The following is an 18034-nucleotide window of genomic DNA, read 5'->3' as shown; positions in this document are numbered from 1 at the left end:
TGGTGGAGAAGTGATTGATTTGCTAGCCTCTGTTAGTTCATGTGACAGAGGAAGTAGGAGGCAAACTAGATTCCTTCCCATGTTAATGGAGACTGGCATCTCTTCACCCTGCACAGAATCTAAATGAGCCCACTGAGATAACGTGCAAACCCACTGTCTGACAGATTTCCACAAAAACATTATATACAAGTATATCAGTTTGTCGTTTGATGCGACAAGTATAACAGTGAAACCCTAGATTGTCGCACAGCAAAGAATTATAGCCTTCTAATATTAGCATTGGAGAGACCAATCAAACACCTCACACCTCACTGCTGTTTTTAAATATTTATTTATTTACTGGGTAGGTGCTTTACACCTTACTCAACAATATTTCACCAGCTTTATGGTGGGAGGAAACCAAGCAGAGCCATTGGTTAAAGAGAAATGCATATGTTTCATTTCAATAGGTTTATATATCTTAATTTATCATTTTGACAGCTAAGTCTCCATCAGTTGTCAGTCTCTAGCCGATAGTCTTACCAGAGCCTATCAACTGGGTCCTGGTCTTACGAGAGATAAGGCTCATTGTGAATCATCATTTTAGGAGTCTTGTGAATTCCTGCAGGTTTAGGCAAGATAAGGTGCGGACTTATGCAAACTAACATAGCTTTTGCAGTAATAACTAATGATGCCACTGAACTGACAGATCAGATGTTGGGAGAGCCCTAACCTAACCTTGTCTCTCCCAAACTTCATGAACTTGTGAGACTCTTGAAATTTCTGATACCTAGGGTTAGGCATTTGTACAGACCCTGTTACCCATGTTCAAACAAAAGACAACAAATAATATAATTGATGTTTGGGAAAAGGAGTGATCTATAAGGTCTATAACAGATCTGTAAAGCAGTCCAGACATTTTTTTCTGACGTGCAGTAACAGTACGAAGCAGATTCTACTAGGGAATTCATGGGATGCACCATGTTAGAGAAACTGGAAACTCATTCATACCCAGTAAAAAGGTAAAGCAGGATTCCTGTCAACTAAGCTGAAACAAACACAATATGGAACAAACTCATGCCACATTGGATAAAACTGATAACATGATGGTGCTTAGGGTGGTCACAATGCGCGTTTGCTTTCTTTGAACTGCGATACCTTGGTTTTGTGCAACATCACAAATATGAAAAGTTATACTTATTAAATTTTCTGTGTGATGATTTATTGATGCATATAGCCACTTTTGGTCTAGTGTTGTCTTTTTTCTTAACATCTTCTTGAACTTAGATACTTCTATGGCATTCACTAACATGTTTTGGCTAGAAATTACAACCTACATTCCTGAACCTTTTTCCCATATCACACATCAACTTTGAGTGCAATCATTTGTTAACTTGGGTAAAATAAACAGAATCAAGATGCAATTTCTCATGTTAACTGCAAGAAATCACATTATATATATATATATATATATATATATTAAAATAGTTAAGAATATTTAATACCAAATACTCAAGTAAAACATCAAAGAAATAAAAGCATGATTTTTTGTTACAGTACTGCAAACCTTTATTTCCTCTGTTCAATGACTACATGTGATGTTGATGAACATGAATACGTACAGGTGCAGACAGATCTAGAATGTGGCTAACATGAAATCACACTCTGGACTATACTCTACATCCAATCACAGCTCACTGCCTTAGTCCCCCCACATTGCCTGTCTGTTTTCCTACCTGACCGGGACATACACTCATCACAGGCGTCATCATCTGATCATCAGGACAGGATACCAGGCAGTCCAGACTGCAAGTGCCTTCACACAAATCATCTAGACTATACTAGCACCTGTCTACAACATGTCTACTGTAGGCTAGCCTCTTACAGGTCTTCAGCTCTCTATTATCCTCCTTTTTAGCTGAGAAGTGAACAATGAGGGATATGCAACAGTAAACAACAACCAAGGCAACAGCGGCTGCATCTAAACAGCAGGTTCTGTGCGTAATGTTACATCCAGGTTACCTATGCCAATATTATGAAGTACTCAACAGATGAAACAACACTAGTCAGGGTCACATTTTGACAACAGCATTAATTATTATGACTCTGTATATCAGGCTAGTCTACTACTGCCACGCAAGGTACATGTACATTACAAACATGGAAAAATACCAGACCACCTATAAATCTACATGTACACCAGGGCATATGCTCAGTAAATGTCAGTAATCCAGAAAGCTATTGATGAAGAAGCTACCAACGAATACGGGAACGAACAAAGGAAAGTTGAAGAATCTCTTGTATTACACAAGAGACACATCTGTCATACTAGTTGTAAAATGTATCATGTACAATGAACATTTCGCAGGCTTCACTTTCAATGGACCCTACACCTTTACTACAGTACATATATTTCTCTAGCCTACTCTCAACACTGCTTATCTGTTTCTCTATTCCACACTGCTCATTTGTAATTTCAGTAAAACCACATTATTCATACATCACATACACAGACATGTATCTACAATAAATTAAGTAACACTATTGAGGTGAACATATCTAATCACAAGCACTGGATATAAGCATGTGCTTGTGCGTGTGCTTGTAAACACACACACAAACATATATATATATATATATATATGTATATATATGTATAGGTAGCATATATACAGCCAAGACTTAATATATGTGGATTTACTGGACTATCACCAATTTAATATATTTTCTAAAAGTGGTCTACATGCTGGACAAAAAATCAAGGGGGGACAACTCCCATTGCCCTGTCACCTGAGATATGCCTCTAAAGCAGGTTTCTATTCCTCGGAACAGTATTGCAACCGATTAAATGGATGGAAGCAAAACAGATCATACAGACATTTATCAGAATTATCTGATCCAAAATAAAGTGAAAGAAAAGTCCTCTTCTCAAATATAAAAAAGGACAATAAGTTTGACTAAAAAAAAAAATTACTAAAAGAACAATTTAGATATAATTTTTTATAACAAGGTTGAATCTTTGTTACAAGAATATACAATAAAATAATTCATTATGCAAAATTATCAACCACTTTGCACATGGTTGGCAGGTAGTTGAGATAACTAATACACAAAAAAACGATAATGTTGAACAAACAGAGGAGATGCCTGAAAATGTTTCGTGTTCACTACCAGTCATATGAATGTATGACAAACTTAAGGAAATCTGACACAACCAGCTTTCAACTTCTAACCTGTCTCAGTCAGTGGTTACATGTTTGCAGAACTTCAGAGACAGTAACATTCCAGGGGTCAGTTATTCAAAAGTGTATTAAAGTTAAGTCAGGTTTAAATCTTAATACCGGTCTACAAAAGCTAATGGAACTTCAGTGTAGACTAAATTTTAAAATGGGCTTAATTAATAATACACTCGCAGGTTTGAAGGCTGAGGTTGTTATCACGTGGCAAAGTAACATCAATTCATTGAAGAACCAGTTTTTAACTATGAGCATCTGAGAAGGGGCTCACTGACTACAAAAGGACAAACCTACCCTATTTCTTCTAAGTTTTGGAACAATTGGTCTGCTCTTTTTAGCCAACATGCATGTAAATGTATCAGGAATATTCAGTTTCTTTTTTCTCACATGGTTAGACCATCTAATGAGCACTCATACCTTTACTTTTCCAAAAACCCCAAGAAAAAAATGAAATATTCTGCTTCAGCACTACTAATATCTGTTCCAAAAATGAGAAGAATTATAGTAGTCTTTACAACTGCCCACTTTTGAATAACTGGGCCCAGAGATTTGCAAACATGAATACTACTACTACTACTACTAGTTAATATATTTCTGAATCAAAAGCACTAACTTTACTGGGATGCATAAATGTACATCAGTGACATAGGCAGTCAAAAATCACAAAAGACAACTTTGGAATGGAATGATTGTTGCACATTTACCCTTAAAAACACACACCCTTATATATAAACAAAAAAAAAACAAACAAACCAAAATACAAAGACAGTATCCACTTGGATGGGGATACAAAGGAATGCCAATGAAAAAGACAAACAATGTAAATCAACTTGGCAAAAAGTTGGACAGACTTTATGAATGTTAAAACAGTACGTAAATGTTAAGCAATATACACAGCATGTGTAAACAGCACATTTATAGTCACAAACAACAAATCAACTAGAACTTGAACTGTTTCCACAGCTTGGCTCTCACATTAGGTGAAGTGATGTGCTGTGATGATACAGTATCATGTAGCGATAGGATTCCTCAAACTGGTTGACTGCTCATGTACATAGATTATGACATGAACTGATGGCATAGAATAACTGACATTTCAGTGGAAAATAGGTGTCCCTCTCAGAATTCTGGCAAGAGCTCTTTAAAAGAGATTTCTACCTTAAAATAATTATATACTTACTCAAATTTAGTAACAAAAATTAAGTAAAAGATATTAGAGCTATAAAAGAAAAGACCATCAAAGAAAGCGAGATGAATCAATGAAAAAATCATCACAGTCTCTCGTATAAGTAGAACGCAACTGAAAGAAAAAAATAAGTTGCAATACATGTAGTGAGTTCCTGCCAATAATATTACAACTTAACTGCAGAAGAGCATGACCTACAGCCACTATAGCTAAAATATCTTTAACTCTGGTCTGCTTCCACAACAGAGGGCTGTTTCTTTGCTTCCTGTAGACGCACTTACACTTGCATGCATGGAGTGTGTAATCTGTAGAACATTACCTACCAATGGCCAGTCTGAGCAAACAGCCTGTTTGCCTCAACCCAAAGTCTGCTAAAGCCATCACCTTTGTGCTTTAGTTACACCTGTGTGCTTACTCGCCCCCATAAAGCGCTTTCCCATGCCGGGATTGAGGCTATATGTTCAGACTGACCATTGGTAAGAGTGCACAATTTGATAATTTTCAACGCCTCACCAGCATCCAACAGTACTAGTATGTGGGCTGAGAGAAATCTGGAGCTTCTTTCTGAGTGGCGAATGGCGGCTGTTGATAGGGTTCTCCAGTCTCGCTTCCTGGGAAGGAGGAGTACGGCGATGAGGCAGCATTGGGGTCAGTGTCATAGCCAGTGGTGAACGCATCTTGAGCACCAAGGCGATACTTCCTCACTGCAAGTGCAGCTTGTGCCGCCTAATAAAAAATATAACAAAAAACCCTGCATTTTGACTGGAGATAAATGCCTACTCAAGAATTTTTCCTTAATACAATGGCACTCATTGGTCAGGTTTATGGATGGAGGAAACCATACTATCAGAAACCACCATGCCATGTTATTTACTTTTATTTTTATTTGTGCCCATCAAGCAAAATTCCCACTTGAATCCTGGACCTTATTGTTCAAAAGGCCCTGGAAACTTTCAGCAGAAGCCACTAAATGTAGGCAGTATGGCACTTATGGAAAAGTGAAGCAAAATTGAATTTTCTCAATATAGCAAGTATTTACATTACTCTTTCATTTAAGTAAATTAATATTTATTAATGCCCGATTTATTTAAATGTCTCAAAACGATATTACAAGAAGTTTTTCCACACTGCTGAATCATTAGAGCTCTTCAGATTGATTTGGTTTGTGTTTTACACCATACTCAAGAATATTTCACTTATATGATGGTGAGCAGCATTATGGTGGGAGGAAACCGAGCAGAGCCAGGGGCAAATGCACAACCATCTGCAGGTTGCTGCCAGACCTTACCATGTACGACCGGAGAGGAAGCCAGCAAGAGCTGGACTTGAACTCACAGCGGCCACATTGATGAGAGCCTCCTGGGTCATTGTGCCACGCCGGCGTGTTAACCCCATCGGCCAGAGAGGCCTCAAACTCTTTTGGAGCATTAAGGCAAGGAAAGTTATTGACTCAAACATTGTCGACAAGCACTGCTATCAGCTGGCATCAGCGTCAGTGACTCCTTAGGTATACTGAAAAAAATATCCAACAATTCAGGCCATATTCCTTGCTTGTCTGCAAATGCAGTACTTTATCCAAGGTGAATTAACCAATTAGAATCTTCTGTGAATTGTCAAAAATATATATAGACACCTTGCTTAGATGCCATTTATTTAACTATTTAACTGCCAACACTCGGTAGTCTCTGCTGAATATCATCACACAAGACCAACAGCTCGAGCTGTCAGAGCTTCACCATTTACGTCAGAGTTAAAAAAAGGCACAAGAGTGACAAAAGGCATATCAAATATTCTCCATGAAATGGTTTGCTCTTTTCCCAATGGTTGTAAAAACAGGTTATCGAACAGCCTTGGGGTTAGCTTTCAGAAGACATGGCCCTCAGGAAGGCGTGGATTTACAGCACAAGGTGGAAGGATTTTGTACTTCCTAAAATCTCTGTACACTAACGCCGACGTCAACATCCTACATGTATTCATATTGTACACGACTGTACGCCCCTACAGGCATAGACTATTCAAAACACCAACAGCAAAATGTACAGGTAGTTGTCATCGCATACTGGTATGAGTTTAAAATCCCTCCGGAAACAGAGAGAAAAAATATTAAAGAAATACTGAAACTTAAGATAAACCCACTACACGTACAGTGTAACACAGGATAAAGCTATAGCTTAAGTTACCAGTTCTAACTGCCAGTGATGCCTGGACAAAGATCAAATTCAACATCTGATAACTTGGAATCTGAAGTCTGGCCAGAGACGTCAGTGTTATAAATAGGAACTTCAAAGTCGTCCACTTTGGATTCAATTTCACACAACAGCATATTTGTTTCTGTGCGGCTAGAATTCATCTCGAAAATGACATCGTTTTGACACGACGTCACCCGCTGAGCTGTACTGGGCAGATAGCTGGAGATCGGCTAGGGCAGTAAATCTATTGTATTTGGTGGACTTATTAAGTAATTATTACATTTCTCAGAAGCCTCCTGGTAACATACTGTTTGAACAGGTTATAATCTTTATAGGACCAATAGTTAAATCTAAACACTAATCCTTTAAGATGAAATACAGTAAATACCTAAAGTTTAGTTCCTGTTTTGTTTTTGTGCTTCATGTTTAACTGCAAGTTGGTTGTAGGTACTCAACTTGACTACAGAGATTCTAACTTACCCAAGTGAAGATGGAAAAGAAGGAGAAGGCAATAGCTGCCTGCACATCATTTTTGCCACGGTCTGTTGGGTACTGCCAAGGTAGACGATGTCCTTCTGGGGTTCTTCTCCAAGCATCACACAAGTAACAGAACCCAACAAACCACAGGAAGGCCCAAAACCCTAAGAAAAAAGAAACAAGAAGTGAGTTTGAAACAAGCCTGTCAGTGGATTTAACACCCGGCTTTGTACCCAGGAAACTTGGCAACAGTAATTTTCAATTTTCAGCTGGTTATTTCATAGACCAGAAAACTGATCAGCTCAGACCTCGTTTAAACAGGAAATACCTAACACTGAACCTGTACACCAAAAGCGGATTTTATACCTTTAGCTCACCTGTAAAACATTCACCTTAACGCACAAGGTTACTTTTAATAATTTATATACAGGCATTAACATGGGAAATTCCCTCATGTTATTGTATTTTACATGCACGCAAACCCTGAGATCATTATATGAAGTACTTTTTGAAGATATCACCCTTCATTTACCTGTAACACTGATTCCAACACTCAAGATGATAAGTCGTGAATTTGATCATTTATGATGTTTAACAATAATAATTAGTATGCACACTGGACACCAACGAATGTGCTTTACCTGTATGCAAAATCTGAGCTCAACACAAGTTGGTGTGTTTAATACACCACCTATAACATTTGTACATCATATCGTTCCTCACAAAAAAAAAAAAAAAAATTATTGTGCTTTTGTCATTAAAACAAATTATTTTTCCTCCCCTGCCATCAAAACCAGAAATTCTACAAAAACAGCCCCAGGTAAGAAAGGAACCAAATTCACTCCTGTGTGAAAATGAAACTGTATGCTGAATCGGCATTTCAAGTGACTTGTGATTTCACACAGGTTTGAGAGAGACAAGGTGGAGGTTCTTGGAAACCAACACGGCTATAATACATGAGTTTAAGCTAGTTTTTAGGTTGAATATGCACCTTGCATAATTCGATCAGTCAGCTCAACTGTACCCTTAACCATTACCATCTTCACATCCTATATTTTAGTTAGTTTGCCAGAGTCCCCACATTGTCCAACCTAAAATTGTGTGAACTTGCCAGACAATTCAGCTTATTGTAGATACAAACACAAGTTTAGTATTCAAGTGCAATGGAATTCTAGCAGAAGCCATTAATTAGTCCCCTGTACCCCTGTGAGGGGCCTGACTTTACATTCTGTCTCCCTTTCAAAACGGTGTTTCCATTAGACACTGCATAGTAAGTATATATGCAGATTTTGTTACATTATCTTGCTTCATTGACATGGTGGCTGTCGTTAATACTATAGGAAAGAGTATTACACATACCTAAGAACTATACAACACAGGCAGACTGCATGTGCTGCCATGTGTAGTACAAGCTAATGGACAGTTGACCTATACAGCACTAGAGACTGGCCACTGTTTAAGAATGCTAACTGGGTTGGGTGTTCTCTTAGTGGTGCCTGACAAGGGAGTGACTATACTAAACAGAATGGTGAAGGCAGTCAATCAACGCTCTGCCCTTCCACATAATCAATACATGCCCACAGATTACATCCGAAGTGCCGCTGCAGATCTTTTTTTTTCTGCCAGCCTTCATACCAAACGCTAACACACTGCTCTATACCACAACTTACACGGGGCACACAACTCTATCCAGTAATAACAAAATAAAAATCATAATCTGACTGCACTGACACATAATAATTTCTGTTTACTGTAAATAATATCAATAAGATCCTTATTTTAACTGTAGTCTGCTACATACCCACAGTTGACAATGATTTATTACAACATTTCTTACTGTTTGAGTGTTATAGACGAATATCGCAATAAATTACTCCATGTAAGTAGGAAATGTACAAAGTATATAAAATATAACACATCGCAAAACTCTGCACTGTATATCACGGATGGGAATTAACATTCTTGCCATTACCACTACAATACAAAAATAGTGGCAAAATTTACTTCTGTACCTACTACGGGTAAACAGGATTTTCTTCAAATTCATCTCTTTAAGTTCAGTGAGTTAACTTTTACTTCTGTGAGACTCCTCATTCGGCAGAAATTCAGTGATGCTTGGTAACAATATTGTATTTAATAATGATCTCAAATAGCTGTAAACAGTTTAATTTGATGTCTATGATTTAGAAAATATATACTAGTATCTCATGTGGGACAAATTTAATAATGGTTCCCAATGGTACAAGTGTTGCAATGAAACGTATGTCCATGATTCACATAAAAAAACCAAATAAAATGGCTTCATGAGAATGCACAAAATGTTGGTCATGTCTCAGAATCACATGACAACCAAAGGTAATTATTAAACATACATAGGATATCACCAACATCACACAACGCCTAACTGTTCATCAAGTTAGACTGGTACACCTGCATTGTACGGAGATACCCATGGAGAAATTTGCTATATTACATGCATAAAAGCACTATGTGCTCTAGTAATAGAAAAAAAAAAATCGTCATGTCTCATTTATCACCTGCATTTTAAGCATAAACGAAATATATATGTTGACAAATTTATACAAAACCATTATGTTGATGAAAGTAGTATTCTGAATTTATTATCTACATGTGCCATTCTGTACGACGGGTTGAAAGTTGGGGGTCAGGTGACCACACTTTCGTATCTAAAAACAAAATGGTCATCAACTGTTAAAGTATTCAGGAAAAGGTCACTTTTTGCCACTGTGCTAGCAACCAGTAAGGCCTACTTGTACAAAATAATGTCCCGAAAGCTCTGCAGAAATACTCAGACAACCTGGAAAGGTGAAAATTATACAAATCCAAGATCACTGACAGCGCTTCAAAAATAGGCATTTTCATATGCAATAACGCTGGGAGGACCGTTTTCTTCACTCAAGCCGTTTGTTACTAAGGAGATCACATGGTCTCTAGCTTTTGATCCGTGTTACGGAATGGCATTACTGGGAGAAATCAAACCTGTATCAAGAAACTGAAATCACAAACTTGCAAAGCTCCAAACTCAAATACAGTTTCAATCCCTTACAAAAATACCCTGGTGAGCGAAGCGTGCTCAAATTGACAATCTATACACAGTTGTTGTCCTCGTCATTGACCCTAGGACTATTCCACTACGGTAATAAATATGGGGGCTGGGTTGTGCTGTCAGAACTTGTTTTTGAGATTTAAGATTGTGAGATTTGACAGCTCACATTATCCGAGGACAAAGGCAAAATGAATTTACATAGAACTGGTCAAGCACTTAAGTGAAGTATTTACCAATTCCAACCTCAGCACTTATCCTGTGAGATCTAAAGAGGTGGTATCAAACAACAAGCACCCACCTATTATAAATACTATAACTTGATAAGAGCAAGATGGGCAAAAATGCGTTTTTTCAACATCCTCCTTCTAGTAACCCCTCCAAAGGCAGCGGATTGCCGATATTACAAGCAAGCGATGGGAGTGAACAGCTTGTGCTTGATGATGGCAGACATCTCCCTTGACATCTGCAGAACTCAGTTGGCGGTACACAAACCAGTCTCCACGCCATTGCAGCCACTGTTCTGAGCCATGCTGGTGTTGGAATAATGAGACAATGTCCGTAAATGGCCACCAGAACAAGTCAAACAACATCGCTCTTTCAGCAGTGTTTTATACTCAACCCTTGTTTCCCCGCAGTCGTCGGATGTCTCTGTGACTTGTGCCAAGGCGTCTGGCTCCACTGCTACAGTCACCCAGACACAGTGTGACTTGAGCTGAAGAAATTGTCGGCCCAAGTCTGCTGAAATTGGCTCCACATGGTCATCAAAATCTCGGCAACACTACCCTCTCAGGAAGCACCTTTCATTTAAGCTTCAACTGAATCTACAAGTTCCTTCTGACAGTTTTTTTTTTATTAGACTGACTTAAATTCATCATTTCTCTTTAAAAATTTCACAAAAATTGTTATGTTTGAATTTAGAGCTCAAACTGACATGAAGAGGTGCTAGCAGAAAATGTGCATTTATTGGTCAATAACTGTCACATGCCTTGTGTTACTTCTCCTAATAACTGACCACGAACACTTGACTTGACTTGCCAACATTTACTTTCATACACCCAAGTATATATACAAACATCTGAGCGCCCTCATCACTTCGCGCAGACTTCCTTCTCCTGTGTAACCCTGCATTGCTACATCTATTTTGTAACTCTTCAGTATGTGAGGTGGGTAAACAAACAGGAAGTAGAGTCCATTACAGTTATCACCTCGCTCTGATTGGATGATTTATTTCCCACCCATACCACTGGAAAGGACTTGCCTAAAGTCACAACAACACAACCTAGACCGTCACATATTAACTAAAAGGAGAGATCAGTTGTTTTCGGTGTTATTTACACCTTCTGCCATTAGTCATATAGGCATAGGCAGGAGACCAGGAACCACTGTAGGATTATACTACTGTGTGTAAAAATATACAATACAAAAATTACAGTGAGAAAAAAACATGGAGGCAGCCGTACAGAGATAGAGACCACATTCTGTCTGGCTCCCTTAGCTGGAATTACGTGCAGAAAACCACAACACTGTGATATGCACATCTATATGTACCTCTGAGCGCGAGACAAACTTTAGCCATACAGTCATGTACAGTCAGGAATTTTCACAAAATGGCCTCTGGAAAGTGTAGGTCTGAAACAGCATTTGCTATGGTAGGAGCATTGAAATAAATTTATTTCTGCAAAAAGTACACAACCTTCAACATTGGCATTCAATTTATTATATTTATTTATTTGATTGGTGTTTTATGCCGTACTCAAGAACATTTCACTTTTACAATTGCGGCCAGGATTTTGGTGGAATGAAACTGTCAGTGCCTGGGAGAAACCCATGACCATCCACACGTTGCTGGAAGGCCTTCCCACAAATGGCTGGAGAGGAAGCAAGTATGAGGCTCCTGGGTCATTGTGCCATGCTGTCTCCTCATTGTGCTTAACATATATGTACAGCTTTAGGTCAATACATGCTGTACTTTTTGAGATACCACCCAGAACATTTTGTTTAACTTTGATTCTAATACACAATACACTAAGTTAGGAATTCAGTACTTTAGGGTATTTCACATTGAATCAACGATGGAATATCTCCCTCATGTTATTGTGCTCTACATGTGTGCAATCCCTGATCTCAATACTGGGAGTACTTTTTAAGATACCAACCCTTACATTTTGTTAAACATTGATTTCCCTGTTACTGGGAGCCATCAACACTGACACTCAATGGGCATACATGTATTAAGAAAAACAGTGCTCACCTGAGAACACAATGTCAGCAATGACCACATATTTCCTGTGCTGAACACTGCTGAGGTTGTCAAACATGGCATCCAGGACAAGGAAGATGATGCATGCCAAGAAAGCAATCACACCAATTCCTGTCCCATAGCCACAGGCATTGGCATCATCATTCATGATACAATGACTTTCTTCACCTTGACGATGCCATCCTCCTGACGCTATGCAGCCAAAGACAATAATTGAAAACACCTGTAAAACAAAATAAAACACAAGATCAGACATAACCTGTTACTAATAGTTTGTTCTGAAAATAATGATATAACAAGTCCAAATTCTCAATAGCGATTGTCAGGTAATATAACTGTTCAAAAGTTTGACATACACCATTTTTCAGCACTTATAACAATGATGTAAATAATCTTGTTTACATTTGACAGAAAGGAAATTTATTTCTTTCATTAGCAAGTATTGACGTGCTCAAGAATTTTTAAATTATATGATGGCCATCATGTTTATGTGTAGAGGAAACCAGAGTGCTACAAGCCAAACTCCCACATAAAAATTGTTCAAAACATACAACTGTAGAATTTACTAGAGGTAATGATGGTCAGTTTTAAGGATGGTGGTGATCAGTGTGTCCACGCTAATCCAGTGACTTCTAGCAAGAAACTGACAAACTGCACCCCTTTTGTGACACAGATGAAGCCATATTGGTGGTAAGCAAGTCATTTTCAATGAACTTTACACTGTGCAAAAAGTCCCACTTGAACTGTCTTATTGTCACTTAAGCCCATGGAACAATGACAGATAATTTGGAGACTCCCTGTCCAAGACTGACATGACCGGGCTTGAACCTGCATCTCCTGTGCCTAGGAGGACTGAGTCGTCCTGCACCTTAGCCCTAAGCCATGTCCCACTCTCCGCTTTCACTGCAGTTGCTTTCTTTCTCCATTTGCATGCTACAACCTGGAGGCCCAATTTATAGCAAGGCTAACAAACCTTTGCAATTTTTTTACACAACAGACTGTTTAAACTCTACTGACAAATTCTTTCCCTTTGCACTTAAAAATATCCCCAAAAAATTAAGGAAAGGGTGTCACAGGTAAGACATTCATGCATTAGCAATATATGTACAGGTATAGCCTACTAAACAGAACTTTGTTTAGAAAGATACAAGTTTACTTCAAACAGGGAAAGACTGCTTGTTTTCCACCAATATGGAATGCCAGTCTGAATGTAACATGTTACAAAGGTAAGTTCATCTGTAACTTTCCAAAGATCGATAATTTACCCCAGGCACTCAGCCTTCCTCTCCCGGTACAACAGATATGTCATGGTTATACATGTAAGTGAAAAATTCTTGAGTATGGCGTTAAACTACAAGTAATAAATGGATCAATCTGGTAGACCGTCTTTTCAACAAGCAGAATTTGGCCAAAACCTCCCCTAAATTCACTTGGCAGAACTATAGCTCCCCTACAAATTGCTCCCCTACTATCGTATTGGGAGAGGTATAGCTCATCTTAGGCAAGGAGTTGACTACAACCAAAACATGTAAAGTGTTTTTACTAAACAAATTCACTTTGACCTGAGCTATGAGCAACTTTTCTGACACTATAGTACTGACACTACATTAGAATACAACTAGCTGCTGCTAGGTAGAATAAAACTGACATCTCTGTTCAAAATGCTACTATATAAGGGGAATTCCATTTGTGCCCATCTTAAATCGAATCTGTTGCTTTGATAATTTCCATTGCTGTAGCTTCTGTGTCACGAATCAGTAACCAACCGTTACCCCTGTCATATGTAGTCTTTATACCCATCTGGGTTGTCCCTCTGGCCTTCATGCTCTCCCAGATTTGTGTCTCCACTACGTCACATCTTCTATTATATACGGGAAAATCAGTAAAACAGTTTTAAAACAAATATTTTGAAAAATAAGATACAAGAGTTGTATCAGATCCGGGAAAAGGATGTACAGCATACTGGGTTCCTGTTACAAACTTCAAGGTGTCTTGTGGTGTATCACAAGCGTACAGCGGCCTGTAGGCAAGGTGTGAACTAAGCTAGTGGACTGCCCTGCAGCCTTGTGGCCATTTCTTTGCAAATGCTTGCGGCTCCATAAAGTTCGTGTCACAGGCTGCCATTCCAAACAAGCAAGTAGCTAAACAACTTCTGCATTCATGAAGTGTAAACCCAGACGTCTTTTTCGTTTGGCTTTTTGGGTGGATATTATAAGGCTTGTCCTTTGGCCTTTTCTTTTAGAAGATTTGGCTGAATTAGCAAGTCTCATACGATTACGATCAAGCCCCCCCCCCCCCCACCCACTCCGTAATCAAATGGCCTTTTTGATAAGATCTGGTACATATTTTGTAAATCTATGGCATTTTTAGGCCATGTAGGCAATTTTACAGCATCCTGTGTTATGTTACTGGGGTCGCAAGCCACAGTTTGGCATCGAATAATCTCAAAATCATCTGTGAAAGTATAGATATTCTTTCCTGCTCTCTGTGTTGCCCATCTGGCAATCTTTAGCCTGAACCACTTGTGTGTCCCGAAAATAAAACAAGCCGACAAATATGTCATCTGTTATCTGTCCTCTAGCATGTTACTGCACACTGATGAATATTTCAGGATAGAATTTGTATCAGTTGCTTGACTACATGTACGTGTATGATCAAAATTTAAATGGATTCCTTACTTGAATGGATGTGGCTTTTAAAATGTGATTATTTTCAGGAAGTATTAACCAAACCACAGCCAGTCAGACTTCTTTTTTAGCATGCATGGGCAGAAACAGTTTACCTGTTTAGACATCTGTTAGACATTCAACTCATCTAGCTATCATGTGCACAACACATGCTCTGATTACTTAGATGCTTGACATCAAATGTAAGCAATGATGCATGTGCATGAAGGAGGAGACAATTTGAGAAGCAATAAAGTTCAGTGCTGCACTACAAGCATACGACTGTGGAACATTAACCAAGAACAAAAATGGACCTCCCTGTTGAAGAATTCTCAGTCGCCCAAGGTAATATAAGTGGCATAGCTTTCCATTTAAGAAGTTGCATATGAGCTACCAATTTTTTTGTAGGTGTCCAAGCAGGTAGTCCTGCAGGACACCTATTGTTTTCATTAGGATTATTATTATTACTGTTATTATTATTATTATTATGATTTATTCAATTCTGTCAGAAAGACACAGGTTAGGATTTTTGACCGATTGACTGGAAATTTTGCAGTGTTATTCCCCAATGTTTGAAGTTGTGCAGCAGCAATCCAGGTTTTTCTAGGCCATGTGGTTTGGTGGCCATATTGGATTTTATATGAAATCGCTTAAAAACATCTTCTTCTCAAGAACGGCTGAACCGATTACTTCGGAAGTTGATATGCAGCTAGAATGTTGGTAGTTACAATAAGTTTATGAAAACTGTTGACTTCCGGTGTAAACTTTAAAAGCTCGCCATTGGTGAATGAATGAATGGTTTTCTCGCTAGAAGCATTTCAATGACAACACTGTTTTTTTCTTTCAGAAATAAATGTTAATCCTATGGCTTAAACACGGAGTTATATGGGAACTGGATTGGGTCTATAGTATTTCACTAATTGCTTTTGGCTGCACTGTCCATAATTTCCCGAAACGGTTATAAGATGACATATAGCTATGTTGTCCTGTATTTGATGGCCTAGAATGATAAGTACAACAACAAACAACGTGGACCCCGGCCGAAACTGCTTCGCTGTTCTAGTTTTTCTTTGTTATTTTTGGCCGCAGGCTGTAAGTTATATCGCTATTTAACTATTAAAGTGCTCTTGGGTGTGTACATATCAAAACTATCTCAGTCCACACTTTTGGACTAAATACCTTACAGTGATTGTTACACCACTGTGGGGCATCACTACCTTATTGCCATATGAACTGTTATAATTTGGAGATCCTAAAATAAAACTGCTTCCAAGATACCAAATGTCATAGTGTTAATATTTAGTTGATAGCCTGAAAATCTGGTCTAAAGATGGCTTATATTTACTGATATGGGGAAAACGCTGCCATCCTTAGCCTGGACAACCTGTGTACCCGATTATCACACTGTATGAGTGCTTAGGTACCCCACTGCCAAAGCTCATTGAATATGTGATACACAAAACCTAAATTCTATTAACAAAATGCTAAACCGTACGCTGAGGCTTTTGCAACATTTGTTTGATGATTCTTCTGAAAATCTCAGTCAAAAACGGCCTGTCCTGAGCAACTCACCGCATGTTGCCATGTTTAACCGATTGGCCTTTTGATATGTCAATCATGTTGTGAAAATGACATTATCAAAAACATGTCACAACCTTACTTGAGTATTCCAACCTTATTTGGGCTATACAACAGCTCATGCAAAACTGGATAATGATGTTGTATTGAAAGCTTATTCAAGAGTAAAGCAGAAGTATGAAATACCAGATGCTTTTAAAATGACAGGAAACTGACGCTTGAAAAAGACAAAATTTGTTCTGAAGACTGAGAATTATGTCACTGGTGAATGTAAATTAATTTACCTGACTTTTGCCCGTGACACATATGTTTTGATACATACTTTCATTTAGCCCTTGATTCCTCTGACGTTAAGTTTGGCCAACTTTTGTTCAACCAAGGATGCCTCCAAACCAAAGTCAGAGTGCATTCCTTTTAAAAACATGATGCAGTTAATTGCCTTTGTCAAATATGTAGAGACTGTCGTTGCAGCTGATTGCTTTGAGCAACTCCAAGGAAACTCGAACTCATGCGGCCTAGGAAATAACATATCGACCTTGTGCTTAGATAAATGGACAAATGAAAAGATAAGGAACAGAAAAATATCTGCAAACTGCAGTAAAATGGAAACGGTATTTGCTACATAATATTTGTTTCAAGCGATACGACGCCCTCTGACAAAGGTATGGGACCATCCAAGGCCAAGCAAAATTCGCCAAACCTTAGGTCGAGTAATCTCCAACAAATTTTCATTTCGCCCATGTCCTCATCTGAAAGCTCTCTTACAATACAGAATTTTTTCTATGGACCTCCACTCGGCTGTGAACTACACCTAGCCTAATACTAAAACTTGACAGCCAAATTCTTGGCTATGTTTGTTAGCTGTTGTTTCTGTTTCATGAGTTTTAACTTGATTCGTGGCAATGGCGCATTAACTGTTCTCCATAATTTGACTTTTTATGAAGATGTCAGTATGATCGGAACTCGAATCGCCTGAAATTTAGATGAATGAAACAAGTTTACTACGTCAAATTAAGAAAAATGGCACAATGCATTCAACGTCTTGCATGACAATAAAAATATCTCGTGACGATGACAGCAAAACCTGACTGATAGTAGTAGTACTTAATACAGTGGGTGAACCTCGTTTTTGTGGTCCATGCCCTTAAAATCTTTATGATACACTTACCATTGAACATAGTCTCAATATAACTTGAGGCTTCTTGATAAATGCAATTGGATCAAACGGAGCACCGGCTTTACCAGCTCCGTAAGCCCCACCAACATTACCTATGTTCGACATTTTGGAATATAAATGACACTACTCTCTAACCTATGACGTCACGTTAAGATGTGTATATACACAATAAAATTGTTTTTTGTTTTTTTTTTATATTATAATGCTACAAACAGCAAA

The 18034-nt window shown here is 38.3% G+C and overlaps 1 protein-coding gene across 1 annotated transcript; it reads right to left on the bottom strand.

Moving 5' to 3' along the window:
- Positions 1-2631: 2631 nt before the first annotated feature.
- On the bottom strand, positions 2632-17920 carry LOC135469016 (synaptogyrin-1-like). The gene is made up of 4 exons (XM_064747537.1): positions 17807-17920; positions 12386-12617; positions 7071-7231; positions 2632-5127 (listed from the first exon to the last, which is right to left on the bottom strand). The coding sequence occupies exons 1-4, from the start codon at positions 17918-17920 to the stop codon at positions 4930-4932; spliced, it is 705 nt and encodes a 234-aa protein (XP_064603607.1). The 3' UTR covers positions 2632-4929.
- Between the last annotated feature and the right edge of the window lie 114 nt (positions 17921-18034).

This window comes from Liolophura sinensis, chromosome 1, assembly GCF_032854445.1.
Source record: "Liolophura sinensis isolate JHLJ2023 chromosome 1, CUHK_Ljap_v2, whole genome shotgun sequence".
Taxonomy (NCBI): domain Eukaryota; kingdom Metazoa; phylum Mollusca; class Polyplacophora; order Chitonida; family Chitonidae; genus Liolophura; species Liolophura sinensis.
This window is presented reverse-complemented; position numbering and strand designations above follow the sequence as displayed.

Bases quoted from the DNA above. Each gene is read 5' to 3' on its own strand.
- LOC135469016 (XM_064747537.1), bottom strand. From the start codon at position 17,920: ATGTCGAACATAGGTAATGTTGGTGGGGCTTACGGAGCTGGTAAAGCC. The intron at 12,618-17,806 runs GTAAGTGTATCA...TTTGTTTTACAG, and splicing joins TATTGAGACTATGTTCAATG to GTGTTTTCAATTATTGTCTT. The intron at 7,232-12,385 runs GTGAGCACTGTT...CTTTTTTCTTAG, and splicing joins TGCTGACATTGTGTTCTCAG to GGTTTTGGGCCTTCCTGTGG.